Below are 14,346 nucleotides of genomic sequence, written 5' to 3' on the forward strand. Positions count from 1 at the left end.
GTATTACCACCAATTGTACTGGTCTCTCACAAAGACAAATTGCTATGCAAATAATTGCGTAAAGTATATATAAGGGTCATCGAGCAAAACTAGATGTTCATTCTGTCAATTGATCAAAGTTAGTGTTAGTTCGCCACGGCTTCGCAAAAATGCTTTATCGCGTAATTTTTATTCTTTGTATAATTACTAGGGCGATTTGCGTGGATCATGCAATCCCGCCGAGAATTGTGATTATCGGCGCCGGTGCCTCAGGTATCGCGGCTGCGTCGAAACTGCTTGAAAACGGCTTCGAGAATGTTTTGATTTTAGAAGCTGAGAACAGAATCGGCGGACGAGTGAACTCGGTCAAATTCGGTGAGTTTGAAATTGAAATTGTAAGCGCAAATGAGACCTTCAATGTGTAGATTTCCGTCGATGATAAACCTGTTATCTCTTACAGACGATTACATGGTCGATTTAGGCGCACAATGGATCCATGGAGAGAAGGGAAACGTTGTATACGAATTGGCTGCTCCTTTGAATATCACAGATCACTCAGGTCCTTATTACGACGAGATGTACACTTCATCTGGCGAATTAGTCGACCCTATAATAATAAAGAACATTTCGGCGCTCCATTTGAAATACCTTGATTCAGGGGATGAGATATCCGGAGAATATTGTACTCGTTCTGTAGGCGAATGTTTTGAAAACAAGTACAATTTTGGAGTAGCTACTTCACCATGACACTCCCAATATGTTCAATTGTAACATCAATTTTGCATTACTAGGATAAAAGAATATCTTGCACAATACCCTGAAGTAAATGAAACAATGCAGGAACAATTACTATGGCATTTGAATATGAGGCAGACCAGTCTTGACCCTGCCGATTCCTGGTACAATATATCAATGAAACAATATGGGGAGTATATAATGAATGAGGGAGACCAAGCAATTAACTGGAAAGAACGCACCTATGGCACTATCTTAGATATACTAATGGTTCTTATATATCAATACTACAAGATAAAATTATGCCCATGTAGTACAGTCCATCAAATATACATATTTTCTCACTTTATTTTAGAAAAAGTTTCCAAATCCAGAAGAGGAGTTGCCTGTACTAAATAAAACGATTCTTGGGGTTGAGGTGACGAAGATCGACTACTCAAGCGAAGACGGTACTGTCAAATTGATGACACTCGATGGGAAAGAATATATAGCGGATCACGTAATTGTGACGGTTTCTCTAGGGGTACTCAAAGAACAATACGAGACTTTATTCAATCCTCAACTACCAGGATCGAAAGTCAGAAATATTAAGGTATTGCGTGCTAACGCTTGTTAAAAAAATTGTAGCTTAAACCACATGATCACCTTGCTTATTAGGGATTAGGATTTGGGAATGCTTGTAAAATAATCTTGGCATTTAACGACACTTGGTTCAATGACGGAGAAGTGAAGAACAGGGGTTTCAACCTTTTGTGGACTGAAGAAGAAAGAAAGCAACTTGAGAGCAACGTATGTGCGCTACAGTTATATAATAAATGTAATGACAATTTTCAGACAGATCTGTACTCTCTTTTTAGCCAAAAACAATGTGGTTACCTTATGCCATGGGATTTTACGTTGTTGAACATAAGCCTCGCTTACTACTTACATGGGTTTCCGGAAAGGGTGCGCGTCTAATGGATGATCTTACTGACGATGAAGTTTTTAATCAGACAGTGGATGTGTTACACAAATTTCTATCAAAACATTATAATGTCAGTAGACCAACAGCGATGATAAGGTATCTGACATCTTTCTATGAAGACTCTTCTTTTAACTCGTATCTTATTATTACGAAATGTACTTTACTGGTTACTTGATAGGAGTAAATGGCACCAGAATAAACACTTCCGGGGTACGTATAGCTACTTAAGCATGGAAACAGCAAGGACGAACTCGAGCATGTCACAATTATCTGAACCGATTATGAAAATGGGAAAACCAGTAAGTTCCTTGACAGATTATTTACGAGAAGATAAAGTCAAAAACTAACATCGTGTTTCAGGTAATTCTGTTTGCCGGAGAAGGCACCGATAAGCATCATTTCTCTACAGTGCACGGTGCCATCGGTGCAGGATGGAGAGAAGCTGAAAGACTGATAAATTTATACCGCAAAAATACTGGAGCTGAAGATAGTCCATAAATTTTATCGTAGATAATCGATGCAATACGGTAATAAATTACTAAGAATTATTTAAATAAATTTTACTTACTATGAATCATATTTACAGATGTCGAAGATGTATGATGTGTTTTACGTTTATATGACTCTGTGAATATGGTTGTAAACTGACTTGGTTGCAATCACAGGTGTTATTCTATAGTACCAAATATAAAAATTCTTTCTGTCCATTTTAAACTAAAATTGTGCGTACGTACACGTGTAGATACATATGTTCAAGGAACATACTCGTAATTGGAGATATCTTTATAAAATTAAAAGATAAATTTTTTTTTAAACATGATGTCGTAAGAAAACTTGTGCCTGTTTTACACCTGTATCATAAGCTCCGTGAGTTGTAGAATAAAAATGTTCATGCGTTGCTTCGCCCGCAAACAAAATAATAGGTATGTCCTAGAATAAAACAGTTCTGGTTTTAAAATCAAGCACTATGCTTCACAATCAGACACATGAATTTTCTTACCGTACTACTATGTTTTCTTACTACTTTTCCCCAGATTGGCTCAGCCAATGCAGCTGGCGTTACTCCACTATTATCACATCTCGTTGAAATGTGACTGTAACTACCACGAATGTATTTGTTTGCATGCCACTGTGTTCGTAAACATCTTTTAACAGGAGGAATTTTATCATGCTTCAAATAATGTTTGAGCAAATTTTCACAATCAATCGCCACTTGTTGTTCATTTAAGGTTTCAACGATGTAAGCTCCTTGTCCGCCGACCCAACCAAGTAACACACCCTTATGATCTGGTAAAACGTCAAACCCTGTAAGATCTCTGGTCCACTGAGCGAGTGTACCGCTACAAAATATATCTGATTTGGTTTCTTTCCATAGAAACTGAAATCCTCTTGTACTAGCTTCCCACCAAGGCATGCCAAAATCAAGAAAGATTTTGTTAATCAAACCAAATCCCAGATTTTCAATTGTTTGACTAAAGAGTGGTGGTAAAGCTGGAGTGAATATTTTTTTATAATTCTCTTTTAGATAACCAAGAGAGGAAGTAATTATGATACAGTCAGATAAAACTGTAGTGTTATCAGAGAGCCTTAGTATAATAGGAGTATCGAGATCACCATCAACTACTTGTTGCCACTGGATCGAATCTACGGATGTATTTAAATATAAATTTTTCTCGTTTAATCCATCAGCGATAAGTTTAGTTACAGAATTATATCCAGCTTTGAACGAGAGATGTTCCAGACCACCAACATACTGTAAAATATATTTATACACATTATTTCAATATAGTAACACGTTGAACATTATAAGTGATTTGTAATCACCTTAAATTTTCCCCAATATTTTGTAGATAATTCATCTAACTTCAAACAAGAATTATCAATTACAAGAAATCGAATGTTCCAATCAAAAATTTCTTTTTTTATGCTTTTTATCACTGATGAATCGTTTTTTTGTTGCAGGTGTTTTTTGAGAGAAGTCTTTAACACTTTACCAATACTTTCACAACTTGTTTCGATTCTCCTATCCTCGTAATTCTCATGTTTTTCTAAAGTGTTTCGTACAAGATCATCAATCTCTTTCACCAAAAACTCATCTACTTTAACGCCATTATCACGAATGAAAATGCCTTGACCATCTCTACACTGAATGTCTGAAAGTAAGTCATTTTCATAACACAATTGTGCTAACTGACTTTGATCGCCATGTAAAAATTGAGCACCACTTTCTATCACACTTCCATTCCATGATATTGATTTAATTCGACCACCAACTTCGTTTTGAGCTAAAACAATTTTTCAATAAGAAAATATTTTTACTTTTAAACATTTAAAATTGACTTACCCTCAATTAAAAGGTAATCTTTAAAATTTGCATCTTCTAATGTCTTAGCAGCTGCAAGTCCTGCAATGCCTGCACCTACTATTACCAGTTTTGTTCTTACTGTTATTTGGTTTGTGTTGCTCTCAGTTGTTCCCATTTTATCAAAACTGTTCATTACTTGCTTTAACCAACCACACATTCTATGTGATTTGAATCGTGATTTTATATTAATGTCTGATTTGCTTACTTATATTTATAAAAAATTTTTAATACATGTATATTCACAATACTATGTATACACAATTGACAAAAACAAAATAATGACAGATAAGTTCGTTTAATTCTCCCTATAACACCATTTATTATTTGTAACAAGAAAAAACAATAGAACAACCAACAATAACAATATAGCACGATTGAACGTACATATTGAATACAAAAATATTTTTTTTTCTTTTCCTTAAAAGAATAAAATAAAAAAATTAAAGATTTAATATAGTAATACTTTGTAAATCCTCGCTTTCACCCTATATCTTTCACTTAAAAAATGATAAATGCTTATATAAAAAAGTTGATCTGATTTAACTGTAGTAAGACAACAAACAAATCTATAGTTTACCGTGATCCTTTATGAAGACACATGTGGCTCTGGTTAGAGCTGTGACTTTAATTGCCTAAGAAAAAGCATGCTAATCAATATCAATAGGACACTCGATTTAATATAAAAATTAGTATACATTGGTCTTTCAATCATTCTTTTCTTCAAAATAAATCGAATTTAGAAATAATTAAAAATGAAATAGAAATAGTGAATTGTGCTATAAATTATTTTCAAATATAATTCCTATGCCTAACACTAGAAAGCAAAGAAAAACTATTGTATGATATAGATGAGTTGCAAATTCACTGTAACTCATAAATTAGGATGATGAAACTTATAAAATATACTCTTTAAAACCATGCAATGATTAAAAATTGATTTTACCTCAGAGTCAAATGTTGTTTAATCATCCACAGAATTACTACTTATAGATAATAATCCTTTTTCATAACTAGGATGAATGACCAAAAGAATTGGTACTGTATACTATAACTACATATTTTTTGGTAAAACATTTTAAAATTTACCTTTGAAAATGTATTATTCTATCTGCTTCTCTGAATCCTGTTTCAATTGCTCCATGAACAGTAGAAAAGTAATGATCATGTGTTGCTTCCCCAGCAAAAAGTATGATCTATAATTAAAAAATCTAATGTGTACTATTTCCTTTGTATTGAATATTAAACTATATTAAATACGTACTGGTTTACCATCAGTTGCCGTAATTGGATCTGCTAAATCCTTTGATTCTACGTTCATCTTTTCAGTCGTTTTGCTTCGGAAACTATAACATCCACGGAAATATTCATCTGTATACCATGATGATCTGTAAGGAAAATAGAGGATGTATTACTACTGACAATGAGATTATTACTGAAATTTCTCTCAATGTTGAAATTGTTACCTAAGCATTTGATCAAATTTTGAAATGTTATATGTTTTACTAAGAAACATTTCCAACAATAAATATAGTCCATCTGATATATCATTGTCAGAAAGCAGCTCTATCTCTTTTGCATGTTTACCAGAAATCCATGCACATAATACTCGTGGCTGGTAGTCTACAGGAATAAATGCAAAAATATCACATAACCATTCATAATCCTAAAACACATAAAATGTATTTATAGAAATTATGTTTATATTCGTATTGTATAATATTAAATAGTGTAACCATACTTGTCCATAAGATTTGAGAAATTCTGCTTTATCTTCTCTAGACCATATTAAACTAAAACCAGCACAATCTTCTGGCCACCATCTATTTGAGAATTCTAAGAAAATCTTATTCACAGTTCCAATATTTAAACCCTAAAATTTTATTATAAACAATTGTAAATTAAATATATAATGCAGTGAAAAATATGAAAAATATTATCAAACAATGTCAGATTTTTACAGTGCCTTTATTGCATGTTGTTTTTTATCAGGCAGAGGTGGTGTAAACATTGTATTGTGTTTCTCTTTTAATACTCCAAGAGAAGGAGTAAATATCACATAAGAAGCTGTATATTTAGAGCCATCATTTGTTTTTATAATTATGTTATTACTGGATGAATAGTCAATATTAGTAACACCTTTATTAAATTCTATTCTTTCCATTATAGGTGATGTACTTTTAGTATTTAAAACCTTTTGCTAAATGAGAAGAAAATAAAATATTGTATAATAATATCATTGTAGTTATTAAAAACTATACCTACAGACAGTAAATCGAATATTGTTTTATAGCCATGGTATTTCCAATTAAGCACAAGATCTCCTTCACAAGTCCAATATTTTGAAAGTTCCTTTGCAGAAACTTCAAACCATGAGTCACTACATTGAATTGAATTATCAAACTTCTGCATCCAATCCAGTAATTGCTCCGCTTTCTCGCGAGTAGTAAATGGATTTTTTTCAAAAATTTGATAAAATCTGAAAAGATTCAATAGATAAATTTCCTACGTGTAACGAACATGAAATTCGTCGAATTTTAAATTTTAGCGCTAAAGTTAAATGGAGTTGGATCATCAGCCTTGAAATGAATAGGGGTGGGGAAACTATAGTACATTTGTTATAACTAGACTATATTATGTTTATACACGTATATGAAAACGATTTCACATTTTTATTTAAGTAACTTTTAGTACCATGAACGATATTTTAAAATTATATAACTTATAAAAATATGCCTTTAGTTACATCATGATTTAAAAGGATGTACAACACTACACTAAAAAAAAAAGTTTTGAGCATTCTTTTGTTTGTTTATATTGTTCAACATGTTTGCTAAAGGGTAAGAATAATTTAATAATAGTGCTATACATTAATTCTAATTAAAGTGTTTAATTATTTAAAGAATGAAATTGAGAACACTATTGATTATCAAAAAAGTGCAAGATATCTGCAATTTCAGAAATGTTGATCCTGAACTAGAAAAACTGAGAAACGAAGTTGGTGGACCACCAAATTTGGACACAGTAGCTTTAAATATACAAAGAGCTACAGCACGAATTCATGCATCTTATTTATTTGAACACACTGGAAAATCCACATTACAAAAATTATGTTTACTATTAAGCTCTACTGCTACAGGAAAAATATACAGTGGATGGCAAGAATTTGCAGCACACATGGGCTTAACAATGGAACAAATACGTGTATGTATACATAAAATATCTTTAGATTTATTATCAAAAATATTATGGGTAATATTCACTGCATTAATTACTTTCTTTTATAGTGCATAGATTATGATTTCAAGGGTTTACAAGATCCAACTTATTATGTGCTATTAGCTTATGTGCAACAAGGTGAAGCAACTATAGACAAGATTTTAAATGCCTTGCAAAAAATGCATCGATTAGACATAATTAATCAGATAAAAGACAACATTTCTGATTTAATTGATGCAATTTCACTAAACACTACAGTAAATGGTATTTTAATAATTGTTGTAAAATATACTACTATTTATATTTTTTATGTTAATAATAAGAATTTGTAATGTTTACATAGAATGTGCCATATTAAGAGCAAAAACAATTCCAAGAGCACCACTAGTTTTAACTCCTATAGAGGTAATACAAGAAGTACAAAAGGGAAAAATTGATGCTAAACCAATTTCTCAAGATAACTTACAAAAGGTACTCTACAGCATTTATTACAAATATCATTTGCAAGTTTTTATGTATCATAAAATAAAAAAAAAGCTTATTTATATTTTTCACAGACCAAAAAAATGTATGGTTGTATTGTTATGCTAACATTTGCTGAAGATGGTTTAGAAACAGCAAAATATATAGCAAAAGTATTTAGGTCTCAACAGCCTAGAATTGGTGTGCTGATACTTCAAGAACAAGAAAATTATGTGTATAGTAGAGCAGAAGAGTTTATAGATGATTGTTTTAGACAGGTAATCTACTTCTCTGTGCTTTTAACTAAACAAATTGGAGAATACACAAATTAGTTATTTGCAGGTGAACTTTATCATACCCATTTTAACAGAGGATTATATAAAAAGAATAAATAATCCTATGGATATGTATGTTGAAGATCAAAGTAAATTAGACATAAAATACTTAAAGTATATATATTCTTTGTTACGATATGAATATGTGAAAAATCATTGCACAAATTATCGTGTAAGGTATGTTTTTCCATAAAATGTTACTATTCCTATTTGTTATTTCTAATTTAAAAAATATTTAATTTATTAGATGTATAGTTCCTGATAAAGAAATTTACACAGTTATGAGAGCAAATTTGCATCCAACATTACAAGCATGGTTTAAGGAAAGCAATATTGATGAATTTGTGGGAAATATTCTGCTACAAAAATACTCAAGATAATATTTTATCATATGCACACCAGCCAAATTAAAGAATTTTTTATATATAACACTAACATTGTTCATTGTATAAAATTTATACACATATGATTCTATATTTATTAACATAATAATAAATAATTATTTTTAATTAATCTTATCATGTACTTACTTGTTAATAAAATATTCTCCATATGATCTTGCATTATTTATATCATCTGACATCTGTTCAGAAATATCATAATATATTTTTAATGTTTCTGTAGCTTCTGTTTTTGTCATCACTTCACCTTTTGCAGTGATGAAAATGTGTCCACTAAAATCGTTAAAGCATCTAGACGAATCTAATAGTTTATATGGAGAAGCAAGATCAAATACAATATTACCACGTTCACCATGAACCCATTGTGCTCCTAATTCTACCACATTATCAGCTAAAGATACAGAAATAATGTTTTTAACAATATTCTATTATGTTACACAGACAGAATAAAAATCTTTTACACTATTTCAATCAGCTATTATAAAATGGTAACTTTTATAAAATATTGCTTCATGAAAGACATTCATGTTCATTTTTACTCACCAAATTTTACAGTATGTATTCTCCCTCCAATTCGATCTTTCCCTTCCAGAATTATTATATTTTCTAAACCCCTTTCTAACAATCTAGCTGCTGCAGCGATTCCTGCAGCTCCAGCCCCAATAATTACTATTTGTGATTTGTTAACCATTGTTTTGTTTCACACTTAAATAACCAAGTTTTCTATTCATATAATCACAAATAAAGTATGGAATAGATTTGTAATTTGATATACCGAAATCTTTATCACATGCAGATTACTGAGCCTCTCGGCGTTATCAGTTCCAGGAAGTATTATAAACAATTTTGGACGGTTATGGTTATGAATAAATTTCCGTCTTGAACGTTAACGTTGCGTATGAATTAATCTAATACTTCATCGACATTAACGTTTATAATTTATAATAAATATTGACAGTAAACTGATAAAAAGAGTTTTTTTAAGTTAAATTTTTTTGTTTTAATACATAGCTTTTCATCCTATTCTAATATCATAGATGTCATTGCAAAAGAACATTACGCATCACGCGGCATCTAAAATTCAAAATTTTAAATAAAATTAAATAAAAAATGTAAGCATGTTAAATAGAGATTAAATGTGAATCTCTGATCTACATAATTTTAAATAATTATATTCTTTTGTGTATATACTATTTCTATTATTCAATATCTATAAGTGTTATAGGTTTACTGATTGATAAACCATATCCTAGTTTAGAGTTTAGAATACCCTAGTAAAATATACAGGGTGATACCAAAATAGGAGGTTCTACTTTGACAGCATATTTTATTTTTCCTATAGAAAGAACCCTCATAAAGAAAAAAAAATATAATGTAAAAGTTAAAAATTTGTATGTATAAATTGTGTAAGGCAACCGAATAAACTTGACGAAACTGATGAGAGAAATAGAAGTGCCACCATGTTGTCAGAATATAACATGCGCGACACTTGTGGGGGATCAGAAATACTAAGACTTCCAATTCACATGGATACCTATTTGATACTATCTGACTTCACTCGACGTCATTCAACAGTCATTTGGGTTCGGTATAAACATTTTTATGTGAAAATTTTCTACAATTCATAAGATACTAGATTTTCGGAATTGTGTAAAATATACAGAAAAAATACGCATATATGTAAATTGGAAATCTTAGTATCTTGGGTCCTCCACAAGCGTCGCATCTGTTGTATTCCAACAACATGGCAGCACCTCTATTGCTCTCATCGAACTAAACCCCACTTCGTATCCAGATATAGAGATCAGTGGTTTTTACGACGGTATGGACAGTCAAGTGTGCGGGGACGGTAGATTATTAGATTTAATCGATGAGGCATGGCATAAGGAACGATTACCTATTGACGATATTGTAGTACCAATTGCAGAATTACCTGATCCTGAAAGTGATAATGGTGACTCTCATATGACATTAAAAGAATTGGAACAGAAGTGGAATAATTTAGCTCTAGGAACTCTCAGTGAAAATCATTTACATTCTCCAACACCTTCTCACAATTGAGGAGGTAGTACTAGATTATATTAATAATATTTATATAATCATCTTATTACCATTTGTTTATTTTCATTTCTGTTACAGATTCAAAATGGAATTTCCTAATTTAGGTGTAAGATGTTCCGTTGAAGATTGCAAACAATTAACCTTTGTACCATTTCCATGTAAACATTGTTCTACTCTTTTCTGCATAAAACATTTTGATGTAGATTCTCATAACTGTAAGAATTTTCATACACATGTTGTACATAATAAAACAAAATTGTCAAGTTACTTGTGCTCTGATGAATCTTGTAAACAAACTTCAGTTATTGAAATGCTATGCATTAAATGCAAAAAACATTTTTGCTTGCAACATAGATATCATGGGTGTTTAGAATATACAAATGAAGAAAGGACAAGAAAATTAAAAAAATGGCAAATACCAAAGGAACAGTTTGCAGAAGCTAAAGCTGTAGTAGATCAAGAGATATCAAATAATCTGAAAAAATCCAAAAATACTGCAATGGCAAACAAAGTATGTAGTACTGTTTAAATAATTCATAATTGTTAATTAAATATAATATACTAATTTTAAACATTACCTATTTAGGTAAGACTCATGCGTATAAAAGGTTCTGCTGTTGGTCCAAAAAATGTACCAATGAATGAGCGTTGTTATTTTCATGTATATGTATCAGTTAAAGCATGCAACAAAAATGTAGGACCATCAAAAGGTATTTATGTAAACATGAACTGGACAGTTGGAAAAGCTATAGATTCTATGGCTGAAATATTGAAAATATCAAACAATAACAATATAGAAAATGCAGCTAAATTACACTTATTTCATCATTCAACTGGTACATTGATATCTAATGCAATGGATATACCATTAACAAAGCTGTTTGAAAATTCTGAACTTGTTGATGGACAAAGTGTTATTTTAGAGTATTCCAATGATACATCTGTAGATACTACTTTATACAAATAAACTACTTTACAGTAAATAATATGTTCTTTTGTTTTATTCAGTCTCAGAATATATCTTATAAATTTATTAAACACTATATTGTTGACATATAATAATTTACTGGTGACTGGAAAAACACAATGTTAGAATAATACTTGTTTATTACAAACTAGATGGTTTCATATATCAGTTTTACAGTTATTTTTGATAAAAAGACACCCAGATGCACTGTATGCTCTTTTAATGAACAAATCGTTTACACCAGTTTATTGTCAGATTTGTTCTAAATAAAAGTGTAAAACAATATTCTGACTTTGGCACTGGACGTTTTTTCACTTATGCACTTGAATTACACTAATATAGTATAATAAAAAAATCAACAATATTAACTCGTAAATAACTATATGCTTACTTGATAGTTTTATAATATGGTCATATAAAGATCGAAAAAGATGAATACATAGTGAAAATATTTTCAAGTTAAAAGTGTTCAAGCGATGTGCGTGATTTATCCGTGTAATTTTTTTTATTGTACCTTGTCATGTTAAATCATTATTGCCTGTTATTAAAACGTAAAAAGCTCTTACTTCAAATAAAAATCGATTACGAATCAGAGTATTTCTGTGAACACTTAATTAAATATATTGAGAAAAAACATATAGTATAAAAAAGTTTGAGTCTCTTATAGATAATATCTACTTTGTAACTTATGTTATATTACTAAGTCTTTTGCAGATCAAATATTTAAAGATTTCGATTGTTACTTACAAATACACATTGGGTACAATATATGGATAACACCCTGGAGTTCTGATGCAAAAATTACTATTGTGTGAAATGAAATATCATTCAAGCATATGTACTTTTCAAAGAAAATTAGTATATATTATCTAAAATCACTTAACTTCGTATATTCTTATTATTGTACATTCGATTAAATTTTATATTGATTAAACTTTTTGTCTTTGCACTTGAGTAATTTTTGCAACAGGAAATTCGTACATAACTTAATATATAAATTGAGTAATATTTGTTACTTGTGCACTATGTAAGTTGTGTCAAATTTTAAGGAAGAAAGTATAAGGCTGACTCAAAGTTTGATAATAACAAAAAGAAAAGAAATCAAAATATCAATTGGAAAAATAGAATAACGTTTAAAAATAAATAAAACCTAATTTTTGTTTAAATATATGTGAAAATAATTTTTAAAATAGAGAACAAGTCTAATCAAAGAAAGAATGCAGAGTATGTATACGGAGATCGCGAAAAGAACAAGTAATGTCATTCGTACATTTACATTCGTTTCAATCTCCTGGCCTCGTGATCGGCCATTGGCCACCTGCCTATTTGGGGGTGAATGAATTTGATAACGGTAGGTGGCCTGAAGTCAAGCTCAGGAATGCCAACGAGACTTTTGTAGTTCAATTTGGCCTTCTAATGTTTTAGCAAGATAAATGACAAATAGCTGACTAAGAGCTATGCCTAAAGCAATGCCAGCTATTGTGTATAGATTACGTTCTGCCCAACTTCGCACAATTTCAATGCAACCGCTTGTCCATACTTTCTTACCTGCTTCAGATACTGGTAGCATCTGAACCTTGTAACCACACATTATATTGACAAGACCGCTCTGAAAATTAAAATAGTATATCATTTTTATATATCACAAGTATATCAACAAAATATTGTTTGTAACTACTATTATAGACTTACTGATATGTCTGTGGCATTAATGCAACAAGAGAATGGTACACCGCAACGTTCTACACTTGGACTGGAGCAGTTAAAGTATTCATTCTTTCCCCAGTCCAAATAGCCCTCTTGGCTTAAACCACAACATCGAAACTGCCCAAAAAAAAAAGATTAATAAGATTTACATTCTAACAATATGTCGCAGTAAGAATTTTATTATGAAAATTTTTACTTCTTGCTGTCCAAAGTCAATAAAATTTTGCAGATCAGGATCTTCTCTATATGTTTGTATGATTTTATCCGTAAATGATTCCTCCAGTAAAGATTGTAAAGTATGTGGAAACACAAAACCAACAATAGCTACACCCATTTCAAGGAGGAAGAATACTAGTAGACACAATGAATACTGAAAAACAAATAAATATTATATGTCTATCTTGTAAATTATATAAAGTAAATATTGAATGATACTAACAAATTTGAGAAGACAAGTATTTTCACGTAATGCTCCAACGCATCCAGCAAAGCTAACAACAAATACAACTCCTCCTGCTATAACCATCACAAGTGAAATATTCAGAACCACATCATATACATTTTCCACTCGTACAGACCCAGTTGCTTGCCATTTATCCACAAATGCATATAAACCAACTCCAATTAATAATCCTCCAAATAACTATAATACAAGATTATACTTGAACCTTTACTTGTATATATTCTATTGATAAATAATGAGTATATTGAATATAATATGTCACTTAATGATCTATAAATCTAATAGTTACTTACAAACAAGTATAAGTACAAAGCAGTGAAAGACATTATGTGAAATTCACTTACCCAAAAAACGAAATTAAGCATAAATATCATGTACTTTACGCATGAACTAACGTAAGTGAAGTTATTTGCTCGTCTTTGACGGAGATTCGTCATTGTAAAGTAAAAAACTGTTTTACAGGTATTAGTTGATATATACAATTAATGCAAGAAGCTCACACTTTCAATCGTACATGCATTTATATACATATTACATTGATCGTGTTACTAATTCAACGAATTCACATACTGAACACATATTTACTAGCTTTTTATTTGATCATTGATAAGCTGTACTATACCATCCATGAATTAAAGCGAAAATATGATGAACCATACTTTGACAGCTTACTTTGCATCCGCCATTACAG

At 30.7% G+C, this 14,346-nt stretch overlaps 5 protein-coding genes across 5 annotated transcripts; 3 read left to right on the forward strand and 2 right to left on the reverse strand.

The window, feature by feature from the left end:
- The first annotated feature begins 149 nt into the window (after nucleotides 1–149).
- On the forward strand, nucleotides 150–2,498 carry LOC143183089 (peroxisomal N(1)-acetyl-spermine/spermidine oxidase). The gene is made up of 9 exons (XM_076384504.1): nucleotides 150–354; nucleotides 440–695; nucleotides 771–984; nucleotides 1,070–1,306; nucleotides 1,372–1,503; nucleotides 1,572–1,774; nucleotides 1,857–1,977; nucleotides 2,039–2,205; nucleotides 2,265–2,498. Exons 1-8 carry the CDS (start codon nucleotides 150–152, stop codon nucleotides 2,174–2,176), a joined length of 1,506 nt encoding a protein of 501 aa, XP_076240619.1. The 3' UTR covers nucleotides 2,177–2,205; nucleotides 2,265–2,498.
- LOC143183085 (uncharacterized) lies at nucleotides 2,473–9,421 on the reverse strand. Its single transcript, XM_076384495.1, has 12 exons — nucleotides 9,001–9,421; nucleotides 8,587–8,848; nucleotides 6,306–6,519; nucleotides 6,007–6,240; nucleotides 5,782–5,913; nucleotides 5,507–5,706; nucleotides 5,305–5,428; nucleotides 5,130–5,236; nucleotides 4,023–4,201; nucleotides 3,503–3,963; nucleotides 2,679–3,431; nucleotides 2,473–2,608 (listed from the first exon to the last, which is right to left on the reverse strand). Exons 1-12 carry the CDS (start codon nucleotides 9,146–9,148, stop codon nucleotides 2,489–2,491), a joined length of 2,934 nt encoding a protein of 977 aa, XP_076240610.1. The 5' UTR covers nucleotides 9,149–9,421; the 3' UTR covers nucleotides 2,473–2,488.
- Nucleotides 6,732–8,603, forward strand: LOC143183092 (uncharacterized). Its single transcript, XM_076384508.1, has 7 exons — nucleotides 6,732–6,880; nucleotides 7,001–7,244; nucleotides 7,328–7,523; nucleotides 7,603–7,730; nucleotides 7,817–7,999; nucleotides 8,064–8,233; nucleotides 8,304–8,603. The coding sequence occupies exons 1-7, from the start codon at nucleotides 6,867–6,869 to the stop codon at nucleotides 8,434–8,436; spliced, it is 1,068 nt and encodes a 355-aa protein (XP_076240623.1). The 5' UTR covers nucleotides 6,732–6,866; the 3' UTR covers nucleotides 8,437–8,603.
- A 961-nt stretch (nucleotides 9,422–10,382) lies between the features above and the next one.
- On the forward strand, nucleotides 10,383–11,583 carry LOC143183094 (AN1-type zinc finger protein 1). The gene is made up of 3 exons (XM_076384510.1): nucleotides 10,383–10,522; nucleotides 10,597–11,029; nucleotides 11,105–11,583. The coding sequence occupies exons 2-3, from the start codon at nucleotides 10,604–10,606 to the stop codon at nucleotides 11,483–11,485; spliced, it is 807 nt and encodes a 268-aa protein (XP_076240625.1). The 5' UTR covers nucleotides 10,383–10,522; nucleotides 10,597–10,603; the 3' UTR covers nucleotides 11,486–11,583.
- A 105-nt stretch (nucleotides 11,584–11,688) lies between these two features.
- LOC143183093 (tetraspanin-33) lies at nucleotides 11,689–14,335 on the reverse strand. The gene is made up of 5 exons (XM_076384509.1): nucleotides 14,000–14,335; nucleotides 13,632–13,835; nucleotides 13,389–13,562; nucleotides 13,178–13,309; nucleotides 11,689–13,094 (listed from the first exon to the last, which is right to left on the reverse strand). The coding sequence occupies exons 1-5, from the start codon at nucleotides 14,090–14,092 to the stop codon at nucleotides 12,858–12,860; spliced, it is 840 nt and encodes a 279-aa protein (XP_076240624.1). The 5' UTR covers nucleotides 14,093–14,335; the 3' UTR covers nucleotides 11,689–12,857.
- Nucleotides 14,336–14,346: the final 11 nt, after the last annotated feature.

The sequence above is a fragment of the Calliopsis andreniformis genome, chromosome 9 (genome assembly GCF_051401765.1).
Source record: "Calliopsis andreniformis isolate RMS-2024a chromosome 9, iyCalAndr_principal, whole genome shotgun sequence".
NCBI lineage: Eukaryota > Metazoa > Arthropoda > Insecta > Hymenoptera > Andrenidae > Calliopsis > Calliopsis andreniformis.

Excerpts from the sequence above, each read along its gene's own strand:
- LOC143183089 (XM_076384504.1), top strand. The coding sequence starts at position 150 with ATGCTTTATCGCGTAATTTTTATTCTTTGTATAATTACTAGGGCGATT. Across the intron at positions 1,504-1,571 it reads GAAAGCAACTTGAGAGCAAC|CCAAAAACAATGTGGTTACC; the intron begins GTATGTGCGCTA and ends CTCTCTTTTTAG. Across the intron at positions 1,978-2,038 it reads TTATGAAAATGGGAAAACCA|GTAATTCTGTTTGCCGGAGA; the intron begins GTAAGTTCCTTG and ends ATCGTGTTTCAG.
- LOC143183092 (XM_076384508.1), top strand. Across the intron at positions 7,731-7,816 it reads CTCAAGATAACTTACAAAAG|ACCAAAAAAATGTATGGTTG; the intron begins GTACTCTACAGC and ends TATTTTTCACAG. Across the intron at positions 8,000-8,063 it reads TAGATGATTGTTTTAGACAG|GTGAACTTTATCATACCCAT; the intron begins GTAATCTACTTC and ends AGTTATTTGCAG.
- LOC143183085 (XM_076384495.1), bottom strand. The coding sequence starts at position 9,148 with ATGGTTAACAAATCACAAATAGTAATTATTGGGGCTGGAGCTGCAGGA. Across the intron at positions 5,237-5,304 it reads CGGCAACTGATGGTAAACCA|ATCATACTTTTTGCTGGGGA; the intron begins GTACGTATTTAA and ends TTTTAATTATAG. Across the intron at positions 3,432-3,502 it reads AATATTGGGGAAAATTTAAG|TATGTTGGTGGTCTGGAACA; the intron begins GTGATTACAAAT and ends TATATTTTACAG.
- LOC143183094 (XM_076384510.1), top strand. The coding sequence starts at position 10,604 with ATGGAATTTCCTAATTTAGGTGTAAGATGTTCCGTTGAAGATTGCAAA. Across the intron at positions 11,030-11,104 it reads ATACTGCAATGGCAAACAAA|GTAAGACTCATGCGTATAAA; the intron begins GTATGTAGTACT and ends TTACCTATTTAG.
- LOC143183093 (XM_076384509.1), bottom strand. The coding sequence starts at position 14,092 with ATGACGAATCTCCGTCAAAGACGAGCAAATAACTTCACTTACGTTAGT. Across the intron at positions 13,836-13,999 it reads TGCTTAATTTCGTTTTTTGG|TTATTTGGAGGATTATTAAT; the intron begins GTAAGTGAATTT and ends CTTGTATTATAG. Across the intron at positions 13,563-13,631 it reads ATACTTGTCTTCTCAAATTT|TATTCATTGTGTCTACTAGT; the intron begins GTTAGTATCATT and ends TTTGTTTTTCAG.